This window comes from Ambystoma mexicanum, chromosome 4q (assembly GCF_040938575.1).
Source record: "Ambystoma mexicanum isolate Mex_15411 chromosome 4q, UKY_AmexF1_1, whole genome shotgun sequence".
NCBI classification, from domain to species: domain Eukaryota; kingdom Metazoa; phylum Chordata; class Amphibia; order Caudata; family Ambystomatidae; genus Ambystoma; species Ambystoma mexicanum.
Genome location: NC_090928.1, coordinates 125,406,744 through 125,428,797, shown reverse-complemented (window position 1 = coordinate 125,428,797; position 22,054 = coordinate 125,406,744). Strand labels below are relative to the sequence as shown.

The 22,054-nt window shown below is 44.6% G+C and overlaps 1 protein-coding gene across 1 annotated transcript in view; it reads right to left on the bottom strand.

The window, feature by feature from the left end:
* WDR64 (WD repeat domain 64) overlaps positions 1-22,054 on the bottom strand; it is a 1,979,698-nt gene that overhangs the window by 975,617 nt on the left and 982,027 nt on the right. The window contains exon 15 of the mRNA XM_069607651.1: positions 4,884-5,072. Within this exon, the coding sequence (XP_069463752.1) occupies positions 4,884-5,072 (189 nt within the window). The remainder of the gene's footprint in view (positions 1-4,883; positions 5,073-22,054) is intronic.

Sequence of the window (22,054 nt, the reverse complement as noted above, 5' to 3'; positions counted from 1 at the left end):
AGGAAGGGGTTGGTTTCAGATTCTCTGAGAACTAACTAGTAGTCATGACAGAGATCTTCAGAGTAAAGTGTTTAACGTTCAGTACATAAGTCAAAGATTCCCCACAAACACCCAGCTGCCATATGGTATTCTGTGAATCTTTTCAATGATGACGCTGGGAAACTGCCATTTGCTAGTGCAGAAGGCCCACATTATTTCTCGGAAATGATTGCCTGGCCCCTCTCGCACACAGCGTTGCCGCTCTCTGCTCCAACTTTCAGTGCTATGCGGATCACACTCAGCTCGTTTTCAGGCTCCCCTCTACTACCTCCTCTCCTTCTTTCATCTCTGGCTGTCTGTCTGCTATCCAGGAGTAGCTTGCAACCAACAATCTCTACCTTAATAACAGTAAGAAGGAGATTCTCCTCATCGGCACACCTGCACCCTCCTTTCCTGTCACTCTCTGGCCGGCTTCCCTTGGTCCTCTTCCTGCTCCCATCTGTGAGGCTAAAAACCTTGGGGTCATCTTGGACTCCACACTCTCCTTTTCTCCTTAAATCTCTGACATCGCTAAGAAGTCAAATTACCAACTGCACCTCCTCAGAGGTATTTATCCTTACCTCTCCTTCCCCCCAGAAGCTCACTATCTCTAGAGCTCTGGTTCTCTCTAGACTGGACTACTGCAACAGCCGCTTTCTAAATCTGCCTGCTTCTACTCTCCGCCCTATGCAACTCATACAGAACAGGACTGCAAGATTTGTCCTTGTCCTCAAGCCCAGGGATTGTATCTCTCAAGCACTGAAATCTCTGCATTGGCTACCAGTGTCTGCAAGTATCTCTCCAGCATTAGCTCAAGACCCTCTGCATTGTCCACAAGGCCTTCTGGGGCCTGGGTCCTCAATACCTCCAATTCTCTCTTTGTAAATATCTTCCTACTCGAGCTCTTCGCTCCTCCACCTCTAACTCCCTCAGGGTCAGTCGCTTCTCCAAGCAACAAGTTTGTGGTTGATCTCTTTCTTCAGCTCGGCCCACCCTCTGGAACAGCCTCCCCGCCTCTCTGAAACTTTCGGAGAACCATCTCTGGTTCCGGAAGCACCTCAAGACCTTCCTCTCTTCTTCTGCCTTCTCTCTTCCTCTCCCCTGCTGGTTTCCTGTCTGATATTGCACCAGTCACCTGGCTACCCTCTGATTTTGGACCCAGGTCACTGCCCTCCCAGTTGGCCAACCACACTGCCTACCAGCAACCCTTGCACTAGGATCTGTATCTGTAACCCTGCAGTCCCCCTACCTGTACTTTTGGACACCTGCTTGGACACTTACCCTTGCACCTGCGACCTCCTTACCTCATCATGCCTTGAAACACTTGTGTATAGGCGTATTACAAAAGCCATATCATATCATATCATGATATGTTTGTTTTCATTCTATGGTTTGTTAGTTATGGATATAAAATGGGCAAATCAGGCTATTTGTTGCTGGAAAAGTTTCTCCTGGATGGATTGGAGGATGACATCATGTATGTGACCGCAAGCTGATGGGGGAAAACGTTTTTCTTTACCCCACAACCTGCACTTTATTTCCATCTGCCAGTGACAGGTCCAGATGGTCTATTAGCCCATCCACCAACTCCACAGCAGTGATCAGTGTGTTAGATTATCATGATCACATTTTTCTACTGATCAAAAATCTCCCCACCAATGCACTTTGCCTCTACTGTTATCTTAATAGCACCCACTTGTTGGGTGTCTTCTGGTAGGTTGATTACAATACATTATCAGGGTGATTCACCTTGCAATGCGATTCCAATTCCCCTCCACACCCAAGGGATCAAGGAGGATGGGCATCTTGGAGAATCTTTACACTTTGTACCAGCATTCCACATCCCTAACTTCCCGATCACATCCGAGGCACTACCAACTTTTAGCAGTGCCACCAGGCTGCTTTCAGCTGAGTAAACACGACCAAATTGAGGAGAGGAATAGGACAGCCAGAGAATAAGTTGGGTGCAAGGTGCCATAATCCCTAGGAGGGGCAAATACTCTCCACATCCAGAGAATAGGGGCGGCCATCCTCGTGGACATCCGGGAAAGGATAGAGCAGTGCTTTCGACACAATGGAGTACTCTATTACCACCTTTGTAGGTCCTCAGAAACTACTGACCTACCTCTCCAACTCCACCCAGCTGGGAAGAAAGGGGCAGGGGCTGAGAGATGGTTTAAGGAGGGTGAGACAGGGCTATTGGCCTGAGATGTAGGGGTGATCATAGTTTGGCATTAGGGACTGGATGGGTTATAGTTGGAGATTAGGGAATGGGAGGTATGTGTTACTGATTAGATGTGGGAGGTTTTGTATGCCTAATTGTTACCAGAATTATTACAATGTGCTGGTCTCCACTGTTGAGTTTACAGGAAATGACAGCGGTGAGGTTGGTTTGGAAGACCATCTGACATAAATCATTGTGTCTGGGCAGATCCATGGTAGTGCTGGAAGAAATATCAACCAATTCCTGAATAATGATTCTTTAACTGTACATGTCACAGTGGACAGATGGACTCTCCTACTTCTCGTAGTCTCTCCGAGTCCTGCTGCTCTGGGTGAAGCATGGACACCCAGCACATGATACCTATGGTGTGCAACATTCAGCAAAGGATAACACTTTGCCAGCCACGTCACGGCTGAACTGCAGCGTACCATCTGTACAATACAGACATGGAAACCCGGCATTTAAAAGTCCTAATAGCCACTCTGTAGGAGCAGCAGTCTCAATATGTGGGTTCTTGTGTCATGGATGGGGCTGAAGGGCCTTGCAGGAGTGGGTATCCAGCATCACCTTAAATTATGTATGTTTAAGGTTGATGAAATACCAAATGTGATCTTACTCAGGTGCATTGTGCATGCAGTGACTGTGATTTCCTCCCATCTTCCATGACTGAGCTCAATGCATCGGCAGAAGTTGTGAATTGCCTGCAGCTCGTGCAGTGGGTGGTTTGTAGCACATACCCGGATACTGATGTCTGCATCTGACATAATGAAATGGTGGTCTCCTTGTGCAGCCCATAAAATATCAGAATGTGCTCCCTGCAAAGCTGCCAGAGACTGCCTTGCCCTTTGAACAGGGGGCATGTTTCTCCTATTTCTACTATGAGCCTCGCCCCCTCTCTTTGTTTTGCCATGACTGCCTCAAAGACTAGAATTGCTCTTGCATTTGCCTGTTTAGTACACCAGCCCTGGGTGGTTGCTCTATGGATGTGTCACACAGCTCTGGCCTTTTCCAGCCTTTTTTCGGGTGATTGCCTACAGCATTCCTATGCTTGGTGCCCCCTGCCAGTCACTGCCAGTGGATTGTTGCTTTTGTCTTCATTATACTACCACTGTGTGCTATGTTTCATTAGGTGCGATGTGTTGGGTTTCCCCAGGTGCAAATGGAAATTGGTTATTTTACTGAGCTGATGAAAACAGAGTTTTTCAATGAGAGATACATAGGCGGGGCCAGTGACGTTGTTGTTGAGGGAAGAGGGAGTTATGGGTAAGGCGCGAGAAAGCACCAGCTATGGGCAATGCTGCAGTGCCTCACAAAGCGAGGCAGGGTAACTGCTATTACCATCAGGAGGCCTGGAAAGGGGCAGGACGCCCTCTCCCCCTCTCTGCTCCTCTCCTCCCCCTCCTAGTCATAGAGAAACCCAGTCTGTCCTGTACAAAGCCGAGGAAGGGTGAGGTGTGAGCAATCACCTCACCCTTCCTTCATGCAACTAGGTGCTAAGCACAGAAGGACACCAACAGGCAGGCAGGGATCAGGTTCAAAGACCTGCCCCCCCCCCGGGGGGCCAGATAGTCGGCTATCCGGCCAGGGGCTGACATTTAACAGCCCCCACTACCATAAACATCAAAGACCCAGGGCTCCCCTGGGTCTTATAAATACAGAGCGTCATGCTCTGAGAAAACACAATCAGTTTGTGGACCCTGAACGGGGACCCAAACACACAGGAGGTGCACTGTTTACTCAGTGCCTTCCAAACTTTTGCTTCTTTTACCACAAAACCCTCCCACCCTACAAATAAGGGAGAAGAACAAAGGAAAAAAAGTACAGGGCACTGTATGGTGCCCAAAACAAGTCGTGGGACATAAGAAGGCGGGCACGGGCCAGAGGGGGTAACCCCAAGACCCGGTGCCCAAAAGTATTGTTTATTATCTTATGATATGTGATTATTGTTATTGGCATAACCATATCTGTACAATAAAAACCTATGCCCTTTTATTGCCAACAGTTGACAAACAATGTGTGAGCCAAATTATTTCTGGGTAAGGGTATGGTTTCGGCAAAGTATAATGATGCATGCATATGGGTTCAGCAGTTAACGGTTTGTGCTGGGAGAATAAATACGTTGCATAAACATCTCCGTGTGTGTGCGTCCTCCTTTGGCCTAACGAAAGGTAACACACGTTAGGCCAAGATATTTACAACATGGCCGTTTTAGGCCCACCTGTCTACCATTGCCACCACCTTTTGACTGAAGTAGCATTTTGGACGTTCAGATTTTTTAGTAGATTTCAAGCAACCTTCACACTTTAATGGGGCATGTTCCTTTTACATGCAGTTTCGACCGAATACTGCCTGCAGATTTATGTCTTTTAGGCAGGTGGAAAATAATACTGCTTGCGATGGCCCACTTATAATCAGTAGCTTGGTAAAAAAAAAGAAAATTATTAATGAAAATAGCGCCTGTTTTTACCATTACTGCCACGCTCCTAATAGGGGCCTTAGACTTCCGTGTTTGGTTATTTGTTTTCCTTAAATTACGTGTTGACAGGCAGCTGTTGCTGTGCATTCAGGAATACCTGACGTGTTGTAATCGTGAGAAAAGTACAACATACAATGGAGCAAATTAAATTTAAACCGCTCATACCTCTTCTTCAACAGCCTCTGGCGGGGGAGGAGCCTGTTCAGCAGAGTCCTCCTCTTCCTCACCTTCGCTCTCTTCTCCACTTGAACTTCCTTCTACGGGAATCTGCTCCGGGGTTGGCTGATTAGGGATTTGGCACGTGCCATCAGGCAGTTCCCGAAGGACAGTAAGGGTGCACTCGTGGCCCTTAGCCTAGGATGGAAAAGTGCAACCAAACTTCAGTGAAGAGCGCAAAGTATAATAACACTGTTTTTATTTTTCATTTTGAAACTTTAAAAAAAAAATATATACGAAAAAATACACAATGCAGATACAATTAAGAATGCGGACAAGTCCTATTTAACAAACATTTCCTATTTAACAAACGTTCATACACATAATAGATGGAGTGACTCAAACCTTTCACCCAACTGGGGCCAGGAGGAGGCTTTCCCAAGAAAGAGTTACTAGGACAGATGATGCTCAAGGCAATGAGCAATGGCAACACAAAGAGCTCTGGGACCCAGAAAAGGTCATATGTCAGCCCAGAGGAGCAGGAGGGTGCAGCTAGCCAGTGATTAAATAGTTCCACCTGGAAGACAACTGCTGTAGATAACCCAGGATGACCAATTACGGATTTGAAGCAGAGTAGCTAGCAGGCACTCAGAGCTTGAGGCCATGACTGCAAGGACAGACACCCAACCTTTAGGCACTTGGCCTAGAATTATGTTACCAGGGGCACAACAACTGCAGGCAAGGAAAGGTCAAGCATGGACTGCTTATTAAACCAGCAAGGCTGACTGGAAAAAGCAAAGGATAAGCCCATCAAAAGATTCCATACGCCTACGACAGCAGGGATGCAAGGATAAAGGATCAAGGGCACAGCCAGGATGGCCACACCAGAACCAACAGCAACAGCCTTTCCAGGCAGCAGTCTTCAGGTGAGTCTCAGGAACGGATCAGAGGAATTCAAAGGGGCTCCTACTGACATGCACATTCACCCGGGGCTGGCCCAAACCAGCCCACCGATCAGACTCCAGGCAGCACACAAAGCTTTCGATGGTCAGCCCATCAGAACTGGCCTGAAAAATGGCCAAACACAGTGACACTCCCACACAGGTTGTATATTGGGATGTCTGGATAACTTTAAACCAGTTGGTGTAAGCCTAAACTGAAGGTGCTTTTTTGGGCTCAGGGTGAACTTACAAGGGAAGAATGGCAGTGTTGGTCATGCTTCACCTTCCACATAGGCAACCAAAGGCCAAAAACGAAAACGGTCTGGCGTAGAACGTTTAAAAGTACATTAGCACCACAATTGCTACAATAAAGGTGCACTGAGTTACCAGTACAGGGAAAAGGGCTACAACCCTGGTGTAGCTGAATCCTAAATACAGCTGCCACACTCTAGTCATCAACACAATGTTCAGGTGATAGAAGCACCCTTGAATCAAAATAGGGTGCTTAACAAGCACCTCTGCCTTGGTAACCACACAGACTAGCTAGCTAAGGGCAGCACATGCTAAAAAAGTAGCACTCCCTCCAGTCACACACAGAACGTAAAACAAAATAGAAGCCAGAACTAGTTTGGGAGACCCACAAAGTTAGGCAAAAGAATCCAGAAAAAAATAATTCTGCTCCACCAACTTCCTGGCACATAACATGCACCGTGCTCCTGCTCCTACGCAAATGCATTCAAACTACCATCTCCGAATTAGCTGATATAAGACAGACGTTCTCCAATCAGGCATGTCAATATGCTATACTTTCCAAAATTCTTCTCTTACATTAGCAAATATCAATATATAATATTATTGAGTCTAACAATTTAACATTTTCCAGAGTCTTCAAAGACGTACTTGTCGTTCTAACCAGGGGCCTGCAAGCTGTGTCTCTCCTGAAGTTTTGCACAACAACTTCCATCAGCCCGAGCCGTTATAATCAACGGTGATGAATCATGGAAGTCCGAGTCCAAAACATCTGGGGAGCCATAGGTTGCAGACCTCTGGCCTGTTCATCTTCAGGTTTAAATGTGTCAAATGTCTAGGACTGAACGTCTCACTTACACAAAACCCACTTGTTTTTGCATTACAAAAAAGCATGTTTTGATTTGTGATCATTTCTTTACACTAATGTAGAGAATGCTCACCTTACTACGATTACAGCCCTCTGCTAGGTGTAATCATGTCAAAGCATTTACTATGCCATTTATTGTCATGCGTGTTTACATATCACGTGCCAATCATTCTATATTGATCCATGCAATACATATTTTTTAATACAAAGTTGAAATGCTGCATCATTATATTTTGAGCACTGTACATATTTCTGGCAACTCTTTGGTAACAGGAGAATACGTCTGCTTCTTATTCAGGAACGTCTGGTGGCATAGCTGCCATAAGGCCACATCGCTACAAAATCACCCACAATATTTAGCTTCTTACTCAGTAATTTCTTGATCAGTGAGCTTCTAATCCATGTCTGTCTTCTTTGTTTATTATAGCATGTTATGGATTACCAATGTGTAGGGAGGGCACTCTTGCTGTTCAAAGGTAAGTTTATCTAAAATACTAGTGACAGTGCAAAATTGCAGACCAGCCCTCCTTTTTTCAGACCTTCTCTCCATTGCTACAGCATGCAATCTACCTCAAAAGATGCGGCCAGGGCCGTTAACATCACAGGATGTGGCCAGGGCCTTTAATATTACAGTGATTCTTTTGCCGCCAGCCTCAGTCACAGAAGAACAAAGGCAAAGGCAAAGCTTTCTATTTTCCTTCATTGGACTGTCCATAATATGCGTGAGAAATTCCTCTAAAAATAGTTTAATCTAGAAAATTCCAGGGACTCCCTCCTGAAGCAATGTTACATATTAACTGAAGATCTACTCGAATCGCACCAATCTCAGCCTTCATCCTGTCATCCTCCTCAAAGCACCCAAGATCAATTGACCTAAACGGTAGCTCGTTGATTTGCTCTCCAAATGCGCACGGACACTTCATCACCAGTACATGTGTAGAGCAAAGAAAAATAATTTGAACGCAGGTAGGCGAAGCAATAACTCCCAGCCAAATACGCAGTTAGTGAAATAATGAGCACTTATACAGCTATTTATTCATAGCTTGGAAGCAACAAGTGATAACACAGAAATAAATCACAGAAAAGACAGAGATTTCAAAAGAAAATACATCACCGTGGGCGTAACTGAATCCCTCATCTCGCCAGAAGCGGCTGGAAGACCCCGGTAACAGCCAGGCCGTGAGCACAACAGCCCACAGGTATGTCGGACAAAGGCGTCCCCCTTCCGACTGAGGTCTTTGTGCTTATCTCGTCTGACCGCTGAGGGGTTCCGCATATATGCACTCCTCAAACAGGGGTGGCAATTTCTCGAACCTTTTAGCAATGCGCTTGCTCATTGATATGTGACCTTGGTTGCCAGCTGGGTCAACTGACAGTAACCTCAAGGAGCAAAGCGCTTCCCTCCTCTCCTAAAAACAAACGCCATGGAAAACAGTTCCATAACTCATAGCAAGACATAACAAAACCAGCTTTCCCAGCAGAATGTCCTTGACTGGCTGCATACCAGGTTTGGAAAGCATGTTTTTTCAGCAAAGCAAATTCAGCTCTCAGCAAAGTAAGTACAGTTTTTCACTGAGGCATGGAATAAATATCCATTATGCCCCCAGAATGCACTGCGCACCAGCGCCATGTTTTAGCTCAAGCATAACACACGTTCTACTTATGGCACTACAGGCCCATGCTCATGCCTTAGCTTGAGGTTTATGAAAAGATCCTGCCTCAGAAACACACATTATCCCTGCATATTAATGGGTGATGTAATCGCTCAGTTAGTATATATGTCTTTCAGTTCATGGTGCCCCATTGGTTTTATTCTAATGAAACTCACTAGGGATTCAGGAAACAGTTTAGGATGAAAATGTCCCTTTCCATCCTGAGGCTTTATTTGGCTTTCCTGCATTTAACAGCACTCGCACTTCCAAAGAAAAAATCTAGCTCAAATTTAACGCAGTCACTGCCATGATCTAAAGTCTCTAATCCTAAATATCTAAACTAGTCTACTGTAAAATATAATCCAACCTAATCTTATTATCTGGGGAAAGGATCCTAGCTACCTTGCAGTTGGTATTTTGGAAAAAAGTAGATGTCCACACTATTTGCGATTTAAACTGTTCAGGTTTAATTATTATCTTAGTGTGGACTCATAGTCCTAGTAGTGGTCAGCCGACACGTGTTTTGACCTCGTGAGTCTTTATCAAGGCTGATATTCAAAATTACACACATATCCAGCAGTTTGTTTGATATGAGTGCCAATTGATAGAAGTGAAAAGTGTGTGCAGTGCGTGAAACAGTGGTTTGATGTGCAAAATGAGTACATCCATTATGCATGCATTAATTCCATTATAAGCATTTTAAAATTTACATGCACATGATTGTGTAATACATGGTACATACAAACATTGTTTGTATGTTAACAATGGACAAGACCAGAGGGGGTGAGAGAAGAGGGGGAAGAAGGGAGAAAAGATATGGGTTAGATTGGTATAGGATGGTACGTGTTAACGTAGTATCTGGTATATATATGTTTTGTCTTACTAAAGTTTGATTTGGTGGGCATGGCCCCAGATGGGGTCTCGTTTGCGGTCTGAGCAGGTCCTTTGTGTTCACAGCTTTGGTCCTCAGTGGGCCTGTGGTAGGGAATGACCAGTGTTGGTGAGGTGGGAACCACGCTGTGGTGGGATCTCTAAGTTGCTATGGTGCACGTGATGGTGCTTGTTGACTGTTGCATGTTTTAACCGGGTGCATGAGTGGTTGCATCCCTGCCGTTCTGGGACTGATAGCCAGTGGATTCGCTTGGTCTATGAATTGTTTGGTGGTACAAGTGAAGTCTGTTACTAGATGGCTTGTGACCTGATTATATCTGAGTTGTTGCTCGTGCAGCCAGTGTAGGTTCTATTCGTAGTGAACCTAGATATTATCATCCATGTTGGGACACCGGTGTGGCCGGCAAGGATTCTCGCGTTGTGCTTAGAAGAACTCTCCTCAACAGGTCAAATGTTCAAGCATTCATTTATGATATCCTTAAACTCAGATTGATTACTTTGAGTGATATACACCTGGTGGAATGTGTGGATGATAGTAAAACAGATTTGGTGGCATACGATCAACAGTTATTCGGGAAATGCTTCTATCTGAAATGGATAGTTTTAGACTCATGGATTACGATATAGCTGTCCAGCTTGCGAGTCACCTTTACAAGAGGTGGTCTTCAACCAGTGATAGCCAAAATATCAATTGCACAATTAAAGACCTCACGATTACCTGCCACAATAATGCAGAAAGTTGGAACACCTGTAAGTCAGTGAAAATAAAGCACCCCCTCTAGGGGTGCACTCTTTATTGGTCTTGGTTATCAGCTGCACTCAATAAAATCCCATGTCGACTATGGGGCACTACACAGCACCTTTAGTGATGGGCTATAACTTGGGATCATATCCTGGAACACAAGAGGACACTGTCACCTCCTGAGTAACTTTCAGCGTTGTTCCCTTTTGATGCAATACCCTATTATAAGGAAACATGGCTAACGTCTCCATATACGTGGAATATTATCATATTAACCAACAATTGGGAATGCAAGGGTTACAAGGACGTCCTTCCAGGCGCCTTTTTTTGCATCTAAATCCTCTTTGGGTTGGTCCCTCATTAGCTCAGATTCCAGAGTTTATGGTCTTTTAGATACAAAACATATAGGACAGAAATCTGCTAAAATAGACCTCTTAATCCTAAACATTTATTGGAATCTGGCTAAAAGTCAAATTGTCTTTTTCCTGAATGAATTAATAAAAGTCCTAGAAGATTGTTTTTTGAATTTGAGGGAGCATTTTAATGCATAATGCTCGACTGTTGACGAGGTTAATGATGATGAGATACTAATGCATCATCTAGCTCCAACAAAAAGGTTATATGGTGACGTCCATCCAGAAACAGGAACTGTATTGTCTAAATGGCAATGTAGTGGGTGACCTTTAAGGTCGAAATGCATGGCATTGTGGTTCCTATTTGTCAAGCATTGATTATACCTTTGTAAATAGGGGTTTATTTCTTAAATGTGATACATTCCATTTCATTGATACAGATTGAAGTGATTATAGTATGCGTACAGTCAATTTATTTCTCCCCTAAATACTTCCAATGACTGGTGGTATAACAAATGTCATTGTCAATATGACAGGTAACAGGATTTCTTGGAACTTTAGGAATATGTCAAGGTCGAATAAATAAGTTTCAGAGGCTAAACAAATCTCTGTCGGGCTTCAGAAGATTGGTTGGCACTTCCCTTAACAGTATAATTTTGAAACTCTTGAAAAATAAAGCTAGTATGATAAAGTCTCCTTGCATCTTTTTATGATTTGTTGATTTCAGTTGAGCCTTTAATTTGGTTAATAGGGAAAAATTATAGGGTATCCTCATTAAGTGGAGCCTCCCGATTGAATTGCTAAACATAATAATCCATTTTCACTCTAGTACTAGGGGAATTTATCCAAGAACATTGATACAGTAAGAGGTCTGAAACAAGGGTGTATATAAGCCCCCTGTTTATTTAATATGTATGTGTCTGACATAGACGAAAACCTTATGGGTTGCTCGCTTGGATCTCCACGTATAGGCTCTCAACCCGTTAATTGGCTTGCATATTGCAAACATATGCTTCTTTTGGATTATTGCATATGCAGCACATAATGATTTCAAAATAAATAAAAATAAACCACAGATATTGAGACTTTCTTATACAACAAAAGTAATTAACTTTCCATGCAGTCTTGACAAAATGCCCCTTAAGGTCACAGATTATTTTTTATATCTAGACATATTGATCTCCATTCGACCTAACACAACCACTATGTTCACCCATTTTAGAGCTAAAACTGAAATAATCGGGCTAAAGAGGCAGACAGTTCTTGCAAGGTATGGAAGATTTTCAATAGAACCAACCATTAAATATTATAATGCAAATGCAGTTCCAAAAATAATCTATGGCCCCGATATTATAGGTAAACTGGAAAGAAATGGATATGATAGAGTTCTGTGCATGCCCAATAGCCTGTCTATGGCACTAATAAGATATGATCTGGGTTATTATCACTAAGAGCTAGATTAATTTGGAGTATAGTACAATTGCAATAACAAAATAATAAACCGCCTCATGGCTCCTTGTTTGTTGAATTAAATGCGTTGTACTTGAGTAATTGCAATGCATACCTTAACAGTTGGTGTTTTAATGGTTTTTAGAACTTCATTACACTTTTAATGAAGTATAATGCACCTGTTCTCTTTCTTCTGACCCACTGCCCACCTCCATGTCCTCACCAGAAAGGCTTGAATCAGATCTGTAGACGTCCTTACTCTGTCAGTATTTGAAGTCCTTTTCTTCTTTTTGTGGTTGTGACCTGTCTCGGTAGGAGGCCACAGTGGCCACCGGTGAGCTGTTTCCCTGTGGCTTCCTCACCGAAGCAGGCAGAGATGGGGGAAATGCTGATGGCTAAAAAAAAAAACTATGCGGGTCACTGCTATTGAAGGTAGGTTCTTTGCAGCCTTTCCGTAAAGGTGGTGGTGTTTTGATGGACCCACGATGGTAACCCGGGAAGTAACACTCCTCGGGTTTGGAGCAGGAATCTGCGGAAAGACGTTTGAATCCTGTGACACTAATCAGGTAAGAGATTTGAGCTCCAGTAGAGGAAGAGGGATGCTGCCGCGGTGGACGCGAGAGCAGCAGAAGTGTAGATGGGGAAGCAACAGAACGCTGCTATGAATGAAACGCCAACTGCAGAGCGGGCAAGGGCCGATAGCAGAAGGAAAGGGAGCTGAATAAGGGGGGCTTTTACCAAAATACAATTTGATACCAACTCAAGAAATTCTATAAATAAGAAGTCGGATTGATCCCCAGGGCTCTTGGTGAAGGTTTTGTAAAGAAAATATCAATCTTAGAATCTTTAAACATATTCTCATCAACTGCCCAGAGCTCGATCAATGTCGCCAATTGCAGCTAGGAAAATGTGTGTGTAGCCTCAGGCTTTTTGATTCTGAACAGTTTTGGCAAAAGATGTCCTCTGGTTCCTCAATATCTTTCACAACTGCTAGAATTTGTAATTAGTATTTTAGAGCCTTTTTACATGGTTGTTGAGTAATTTTTTGAAGTTTGGGGAATTTTTTGCTGTTTATTATTGATATGTGTTTGTAGGTAACGTGTAATGAAATTACCAAAAGTTCTGTATATTAATGAAATGTGTAAATTATATTTCTGAATTTTTAACGTAGATATTTGATGTGAAATAATATGTGTGCACATTTTTTGTGAACAATTTAATCAAAATCATAACACAACAAAAAATAATAACACATAAAACACAGGGATTTGTCTCAAAGTCTCTGAATCCGAGGTCCAATCCTGGTAATGTCCCTTACACATAGTTTGGGGAGTTTAAGTGTCCCCCACACTTCTTTCCTTGACACCTGGCTTTGGTCTTAGTTCCTCTGTGTTCTTGTTCTGGTTCTCAAGAGACCCATTAGTCTGGGTCTGGGCTTGGGTGCACATCCACACTCGTCCTCGGAAGGAACAGGAGGGATGGATGCTCATCGCCAAAGAAGGTGCCAAAGTTTCTACGAAGGATGGTGCCACAAAAGCTGGTCTGCAGTCCAGGCTGGGTGTGCTATTGCACCACCCCTCCCTGTCCGGGGGACATGCCTATGTTCTCCAATACCCCAGCTCTGTTGCGCGCAGGGACAATCTCATTCTCAAGGGAAACTTTACCACAGTTTCTCTTTTCCTTCTCCTGCAAGTGTATTTTTCCCTTGAGTTTTCCCATTCCTTCTCAGTGCCTGGTTATCATACCTCCACCCAACTCTAAACCTCCTCTAGCTTGCATGCAACATGCCTCAGGTTTTTCCATCTCCTTTACTGACTGACGCTTATCTCCTATACTCCCCCTTTAGATCTTTCTCCACCCTCTTCTATGCTGTCTCTTTTCTCCTGAGGTCTGCTTCAGGCCCCTTTTTACTAGCTTCCTCTATTACCTAGTTCTTTCATGCCAAGTGGTCCTCACCACCTCTCAGCCTTTACACTCTTCTTAACCTTCCCCTCATTTTCTGTCAGGCTTCGGCTCCACCTCCCCCTTCTCCTCACCTGAATCCTCAGATTTAGGATCCTTAAACGCTGCCTTGACTCTTGAACGTTCCTTCTTCTTAGATGGAGTCTGATCCTTAGGAGTTTGAACCTTCTTTTCGTGCAAATAAGGTCTGGCCCCTCCGGAGGCCACCTTGGCAGTATTCGAAACCTGCCTTCGGGGGCTCCCAGGGGGCCAGCCTCAGCCCCAAGGGAAAAAGCCAGATGGCAGAAAAAACCCTTGTTAGATGAACTTCAGGAGAGTGATGAGTGGTTCCAATGACTCAGGAGTGTTCAAGCTGTTTCTCCCAAAGCAAAATGCCAAGTAGACTCAGAGATAAGTTCAATGTAAATGAGGGATTTCGATGACAGTACTGAAGCTTTCTGAAGAGGGCTGGGAAGGAAAATAGTATCCGGGAAGTAGAAGGGTAGCACAAACAAAAATGGAAACAGGAAGAAATCCGAGACCAACAGTAAGTACACAGGATTACAATCAGTAGGTAGGAGAAACCAGAGAATAGGAGAGCAAGGCGGAAAGGAAAAGTTGGAGCTTGAGGAAAGTTAAAGAAAAATAAACCAAGCCTACTGTGCAGGCGTGCAGGCGGCAGAAGGCTAGAGCAGCGGAGGACGCCGAGTAGCAAGGAAGACAAGAAGGCATAGAGAAGTAGGACGCAATCCGGGGATCGCGACTGAAGTAGAACAACCAGGCGGTCTAAAGCGGAAAGAAAGCCGAAAGCGGACAAGAGGAAAGAAGCAAAAGGCAGAGATGGTCCGCTGGCCGAAGCCGCGTACGAAAAATAGTAAAAGAGAAAGCCAAGAAAAGGTTGTAGTAACCGAAGGGAAACTGCAGATATAATATACCAGGACGGAACAGAAGATAACGTCCCAAAACGGATAGACGAGAGAGGGACACGGGAAGGCAAAGCACACACGGATCCGAGAGAGGAGGGTGAAAACTCAATAGAGCGACACAGAGCGTTAACAGTGAAAGGAAACACAGATACAACGCACGGAGCTAGAGGCGATGCTAGGATTTATAGTGGAAGTCGCCATGTTGGATTAGGACTAGAGCGTGCTGTCTACTTGAGCCTCCATTGATTCCATAGTTTCCACCCTCGATTCCTGACAGTATACCCCCTTCTCCTGTGGGAACCCCCTGGCTTACCCGGATGAAATTGATGGAATCTCTTCACCAGATGGGGGGCATGAATGTGATAGTCAGGTTCCCAGGATCTTTCTTCTTTGGGATAGCCCTTCCAATGAACCAGGTATTGCAGTCTGCCCTTGTGGTATCTGGAATCAACTAAACGAGCCACTTCGTACTCTTCAGGAATCTGTTCCACCTTGGTGCGTCCTTTATGAACTGGTCTTTGAAACGGATCTTCTTTATACTCCTTGAGTAGAGAGGTATGAAAGACAGGATGAACTCTCTTTAGATAATCCGGGAGTTTGAAATTAAAAGCTACTGGATTGATCTGTCGAACAATAGGAAAGGGTCCAATGAAACGCGAGGAAAATTTACCTGTGTGGACCCATCTAGGTAGAAATCTGTTGGACAACCAGACTAGCTGTCCTATCTTCCACTCAGGATTGGAACGTCTGCTCCTATCCGCTCACTTCTTCTGGGACCTTTGGCTGGCTAGATGTGCCTTCTTGGCTACCTCATGTACTTCATGCAGGTCTCTTAGAGCCTCATCTATCGCAGGAACCTTGGTAGATGGAGTACTAAGCCAGGGTAGGTGTTGAGGGTTGAATCCGTAGGTACAAGAAAAAGGACTCATCTGGATAATCGTGTGAATGGCATTATTATAGGCAAACTCAGCTTGCGAGAGATATTTGAACCACTTCTCCTGCTGTGGGCTACAGAAGCACCTCAGGTATTGTTCCATGCTAGCGTTGAGTCTTTCCGTCTGGCCATTACTTTGGGGATGATAACCTGAGGAAAGCGACCTATGGATTCCCAAACTGTGACAGAGAGTGGCCCAAAATCTGGAAGTGAATTGGGATCCACGATCAGACACTATTGTTCTTGGCAAGCCATGCAGATGGACAATGTCTCGAAGGAAGACAGCTGGGTATCTGAGGCCGAAGGCAGCTGTGGGAAGGCCGAGGAGTGTGCCAGTTTGCTATAGGAATCCACAGTGACCATGATTACAGTCATGCCAGAAGATTGAGGAAGATCCACGATGAAGTCCATGGATATGTGTTCCCAAGGGCGTTCCGATATAGAAGGTTGCTGCAACAAACCTATGGGCTTTCCCGTCTGATTCTTGTTTGAGGCACATACAGAACAAGTAGAGACGTACTGATGCACGTCGTTTCTGAGGGTTGGCCACCAAAAACCCTGACGTAATAAGTCGTAGGCCTTTCTTATACCCGGATGACCCGTCAATGGCGTATCATGGCACAAGGAAAGAACCATCCTTTGAAGCTTCTTGGTTGGGACAAAGAGAGCCTTACCATAATAATACAATCCTTCCTTGCCTTGTATGATCGAGGAAGGGAGCTCTGTGCAGTTCTGATACAGTGGTAACAGCTCCTTAAGAAATGTGGTAGTAGAGGCTAGAATCTTTAGCTTTGGAAACACCAAGTCATGTCCTTGATATAACCCCGAGCCTTCCCCCTTACTTCGTGACAAGGCATCAGCCTTCTTGTTTTCAGTTCCAGGGATTTACGTTATAACAAAGTCATACTGTAGGAAAAAATAAGCCCATCGGGCATGGCGTGCATTAGTACATTCCATCTGCTGTAGCACCTTCAGATTTCTGTGGTCAGTACGAATCACGAAGCAATGTGTCGCTCCTTGTAGGAGATGGCGCCATTCTTGGCATGCCAGCTTGATTGCCAATAACTCTCTCTCCAAAACAGAGTAGTTCCGTTCACTGCAGGTTAACGTCTTGGAAAAATAGGCAACCGGATGTTCATAGCTGTCTTCTGATTCTTGGAGAAGTATGGCTCCTACTGCTCCGATAGAACCGTCAGTTTCCAGGATAAACTGTTTCATCTGGTCTGGCTGGATCAATATGGGAGCGGTTGAGAAACTTTCCTTAAGGATAAGAAAAGCTTTCTTGGGTTCGCCTTCAAATGAAAACTTAACACCCTTCTTAAGAAGTGAAGTAAGGGGTAGTACTGTCTGTGAGAAGTTAGGAATGAACTGCCTGTAAAAGTTAGCTAGACCCAGGAAACTCTGCAGCTCCTTTATGTTTACTGGCTCCTTCCATTCTTGGATAGCCTTGACCGTTCTTGGATCCATTTAGATTCCTTCTTGGGAAAGGATGAACCCAAGATAAGACACTGAAGTTGCCTCAAACTGGAATTTTTCTTGTTTGACCAACAGCTGATGGTTTCGTAGCCGTCGCAACACCTTCTGGACCAGTAGCCTATGTTTGGCAAGTGACTTGGAGTAGACAAGGATGACGTTTAAGTAGACCACTACTGATAGGTACAACATGTCTGCAAACACCTTTTCCATGTACCTCTGGAAAACAGCCGGAGCGTTCACAAGACCGAACGACATGACTCTTTATTCATATAAACTGAACGGCGTGCAAAAAGCCGTCTTCCATTCGTCTCCCTGATTTATTCTTAGGAGGTGGTAAGCTCCTCTTAGATCCAGCTTAGTGAAGTACACAGCCCCTTGAACCGCTTCCAAGATGTCACGTATGAGGGGCATGGGATATCTGTCTCGAATTGTGATCTTATTGAGACCTCTGAAATCAATGCATGGACGTAACTCATCCGAATCCTTCTTAGGGATAAAAAACAATGAAGCACCACAGGAAGACTTTGATTCTTGAATCAACCCGTTCTCGAGATTGGCATCAAGATATTCTCTGAGTGCTCTTCGTTCTGGGAGAAACAAAGGATACATCCTTCCGAAAGGCACAGTAGAATCCAGTATCAGGTCTATGCTGCAGTCCTCTGCTCTGTGCGGAGGTAATTGCTTGGGAATGGTATCCAGGAATACTTCTGTAAATTATTGATATTGTAGTGAAACTGCAGATATAATTATTGGTCTGAATGTGTTGGTTCCTTCCTTGGCAACAACCTTGGCAGTAGAATAATTCATACAGGTAGATTTACAGAACTGAGATTCAAAGCACACTCTATTGGCAGACCAATCTATGAGAGGGTTATGTCCTTAAGACGTTCCTTCTTCTTAGATGGAGTCTGATCCTTAGGAGTTCGAACCTTCTTTTCCTGCAAATAAGGTCTGGCCCCTCCGCAGGCCACCTTGGCAGTATTTGAAACCTGCCTTCGGAGGCTTCCAGGGGGCCAGCCTCTGCCCCAAGGGAAAAAGCCAGATGGCAGAAAAAACCTTTGGTAGATGAAATGCAGGAGAGTGATGAGTGGTTCCAATGACTTAGGAATGTTCAGGCTGTTTCTCCCAAAGCAAAATGCCAAGTAGACTCAGAGATAAGTTCAATGTAAATGAGGGATTTCCATGACAGTACTGAAGCTTGCTGAAGAGGGCTGGGAAGGAAAATAGTATCCGGGAAGTAGAAGGGTAACACAAACAAAAATGGAAACAGGAAGAAATCCGAGACCAACAGTAAGTACACAGGATTACAATCAGAAGGTAGGAGAACCCAGAGAATAGGAGAGCAAGGCGGAAAGGAAAAGTTGGAGCTTGCGGTAAATTAAAGAAAAATAAACCAAGCCTACCGTGCAGGCGTGCAGGCGGCAGAAGGCTAGAGCAGCGGAGGACGCCGAGTAGCAAGGAAGACAAGAAGGCATAGAGAAGTAGGACGCAATCCGGGGATCGCGACTGAAGTAGAACGACCAGGTGGTCTAAAGCGGAAAGAAAGCCGAAAGCGGACAAGAGGAAAGAAGCGAAAGGCAGAGAAGGACCGCCGGCCGAAGCCGCGTATGAAAAATAGTAAAAGAGAAAGCCAAGAAAAGGTTGTAGTAACCGAAGGGAAACTGCAGATATAATATACCAGGACTGAACAGAAGATAACGTCCCAAAACAGATAGACGGGAGAGGGGCACGGGAAGGCAAAGTACACACAGAACCGAGAGAGGAGGGTGAAAACTCAATAGAGCGACACGGAGCGTTAACAGTGAAAGGAAACACAGATACAACGCACGGAGCTAGGGGCGGAGCTAGGATTTATAGTGGAAGTCGCCATGTTGGATGAGGACTAGAGCGTGCTGTCTACTTGAGCCTCCATTGATTCCATAGTTTTCACCCTCGATTCCTGACACTTTCCTACTGTACTCATCCTCCTGCTCTGTTCTTATGTCCTCTAGTAGTCACCACCATCTCCTTCTGTCTTTCTTTGTTTTCCGCCCAAACCTCCTTTCCCATCTTCTCTCCTCTCCTCCAACTTCACCTACTCCTCTTAAGTCACCATTTCCTCATATCTTTGCTTTTCCTTCTCCTCCTTGTCAACCGCTTTTCTCCAGCCTACTCTCCCCTCTTCCAACTTGACCCTCTCCACTTTCCAACCTTTCTTATAGCAGCTTTTGATTCTCCTCTCCAGTGCCTTCTGCACCTCCAATTTCCCTTGACTCCTACAACGCTTTGGAATGCAATTATTAGTTTTGACACTTGATTGGTTAATTATGATCTGTGTGCTGGTCTGACTGAGCATTACTATTGTATCACCACTTTGTCTTCCCACTATTTTAAGCTTATTTTTGGAGTGCGGGGTCCCTGGCCAAGTTCTACCTGTGGTGGCATGAACCAGGAAATGCACCCCATAACACCTCAGGGCCATGCATCACTTAGAGGGCAGTCAGCCTCAAGTCCAAGAGACAGGCAGGGGACTTAGTCACACTGCATAACAAGTTGCAATCCAAAGAGAGCCTAGCCTTGTATGTGGCTATTGCATATTGACAATGAATAATTTACATTTGAATCTTCTCTACATTATAGAGACAGATCAAGACTTGAGAAGATATTAATGTAGACGTCAATCACATACTAGAACCTGATAGCATGGTGATGCTATGCTGGTTTGTGGTGTGTTGTGTGGTACGTCATGTCAGTTGCTTGTTTTGGCTGTGTGACTGGTCACATTGTTCATAAACAAGTGGGGGCTATGTTGAACTTTGACTAGGTATGTACTCATGGTTTCATTAGGTCATTGGCCTGGGAAGCATGCTTCATTTGCGTGCAATTGCACAACTGCATTCAAGCACACAAATTGATTATAAATATATCAATGAGGTAGTAAAGGAGGTGAAACATTGCAACAGAAAACAGAGAGAAAAAATAAATAAATGTTGAAACAGTGTATACTAGGAAATAGCAGATCATTGTAGATCGATGTATCACAATATTTGATCTCACAGGGAGTTAGCCTGTGAAACTCATCTTCTGAATTTGGTTAACGTCCTGTTGGATAGGTGGTATGTGGAGTTATTCTTGGGTAGAATACGCACTATAAGATCCTGCTGAGCTTGTTTTCTAGTGTATGGTTTTATCCTGTCATTGTAGTTGGGTATGGTAGCCTCGTACGATTGTGGGAATTGCCTGGTTGCTTAGACTGAGATTGTTAGGGTAGATACAATCTACAGGTGGGGTAAGAGTGGAAGGGGTTTACAGAGATAGTGTTAGGGGAGAATGTTGGGTGGGTAAAACAGTAGGGGGGAAGCATCATCCACAGAGCTGCTATGTCAGGTAATTGTATTTGTATGAATTAAATGTATGTTGCAGGCAAGAGGGTTAAGGGAAGTATGAGCGTTTGCAGAGTGGGGTAGAGGCCAAGCTGATTTAGCTGAAGGGAAAGGTTGTGAGAGGGTGGCATACATGAAGGAGTCAGGAAAGGAAATCTTTTGGCTTTGGGTGTCTAGATTGGGGGAAGGGTTCTTTGATGGAGCAATGGCATTTGCGGAGCAGTACTTTGCAGTCATGTACCAGGAGGAAGAGGTCATGCTGTAGGGTACCCAAATGCCTCCTATCCACGGTTGTTGCTGCCATGGTGCTCAGTCGACTGGACAACTGCAATTCATTATATCAGGTGCAGCCTAAAGGCTCAATCCAGCGCTTTAAAAATCTGGCTGCACGCACTGTGATCGGCTCCCTCTATGGTGTTCATATCACTCCGGTTCTACGTGCTCTATACTGGCTCGCTGTTGGCCAGAGAGTTGTGTTTAAGTCTCTCTGCATCGTTCACCGAGCTCTTCATGAACAGGGGGCAGAATATCTCCAGTCCAAGTTTGCATGCTATTTCCCCTCCCGTTTACTACACTCTTCATCAGCCGATCTATTGGTGGTCCCCCCATACCGTTGTGAACGGATTGGTGGTTGGGCTTTTTCTGTGGCCGCGGCTCAATTGTGGAACAACCTGCCACCAAAGATTAGGGCTATACCTAAAAATGTAGCCTTCATAAAATCTGTAAAGACCTTGCTCTTCTAACTCATGCTTTGGCCTTACTGGTATTCCTCCCTCTCTCCTTCTTAGCGCCAAGATACCGCTGGTGACAGTGCGCTTTAATAGTTTACATAACAAGGATACAGCTTATGTAAACAAAGGTAGCAGACATGGTGACATCGGGGCAGTGAGAGCACTCTGGCAGTAAAGGGGGACTAGAGGATCCCTCCACTCCCTCTGTCATGACTGCATCTCTGACGCACTGCGCAATGCCCAGGTATTGGGAATGTTGAAGGATGGCAGGAGTACAATGCTCCTTTCGGCCAGTTTGTGGCCTCCTAGATAAGGCGGCCCAAAAAAGGAAAGTGAGGCACAGAGCAGAGGTGTGCCGTACTTTTCTCTCCTGTTGCTGCCCACTCTTGGAGGTCCTTCTTTCTGCCCCTTTCCCTGTTATGGTAGGACATGAGTACCGGATAAATCAATCAACAGTCAGAGCCTTCAATGGATATAGTCCTAATGCGGATCGTGCATTCAAATGAATGATGGAAAAAGATGAGAGACTATAACCCTATCTCTATCAAAAGCAATGCTAGGAAAGATATGTTGTCTTGTTTTCATGCAGTAGTTTCAAAGCTGCAGCAAAAATAAAATAAGAGCCAACAGATTGTACATTTTATCAAACAATCAGTCTCCTTAAC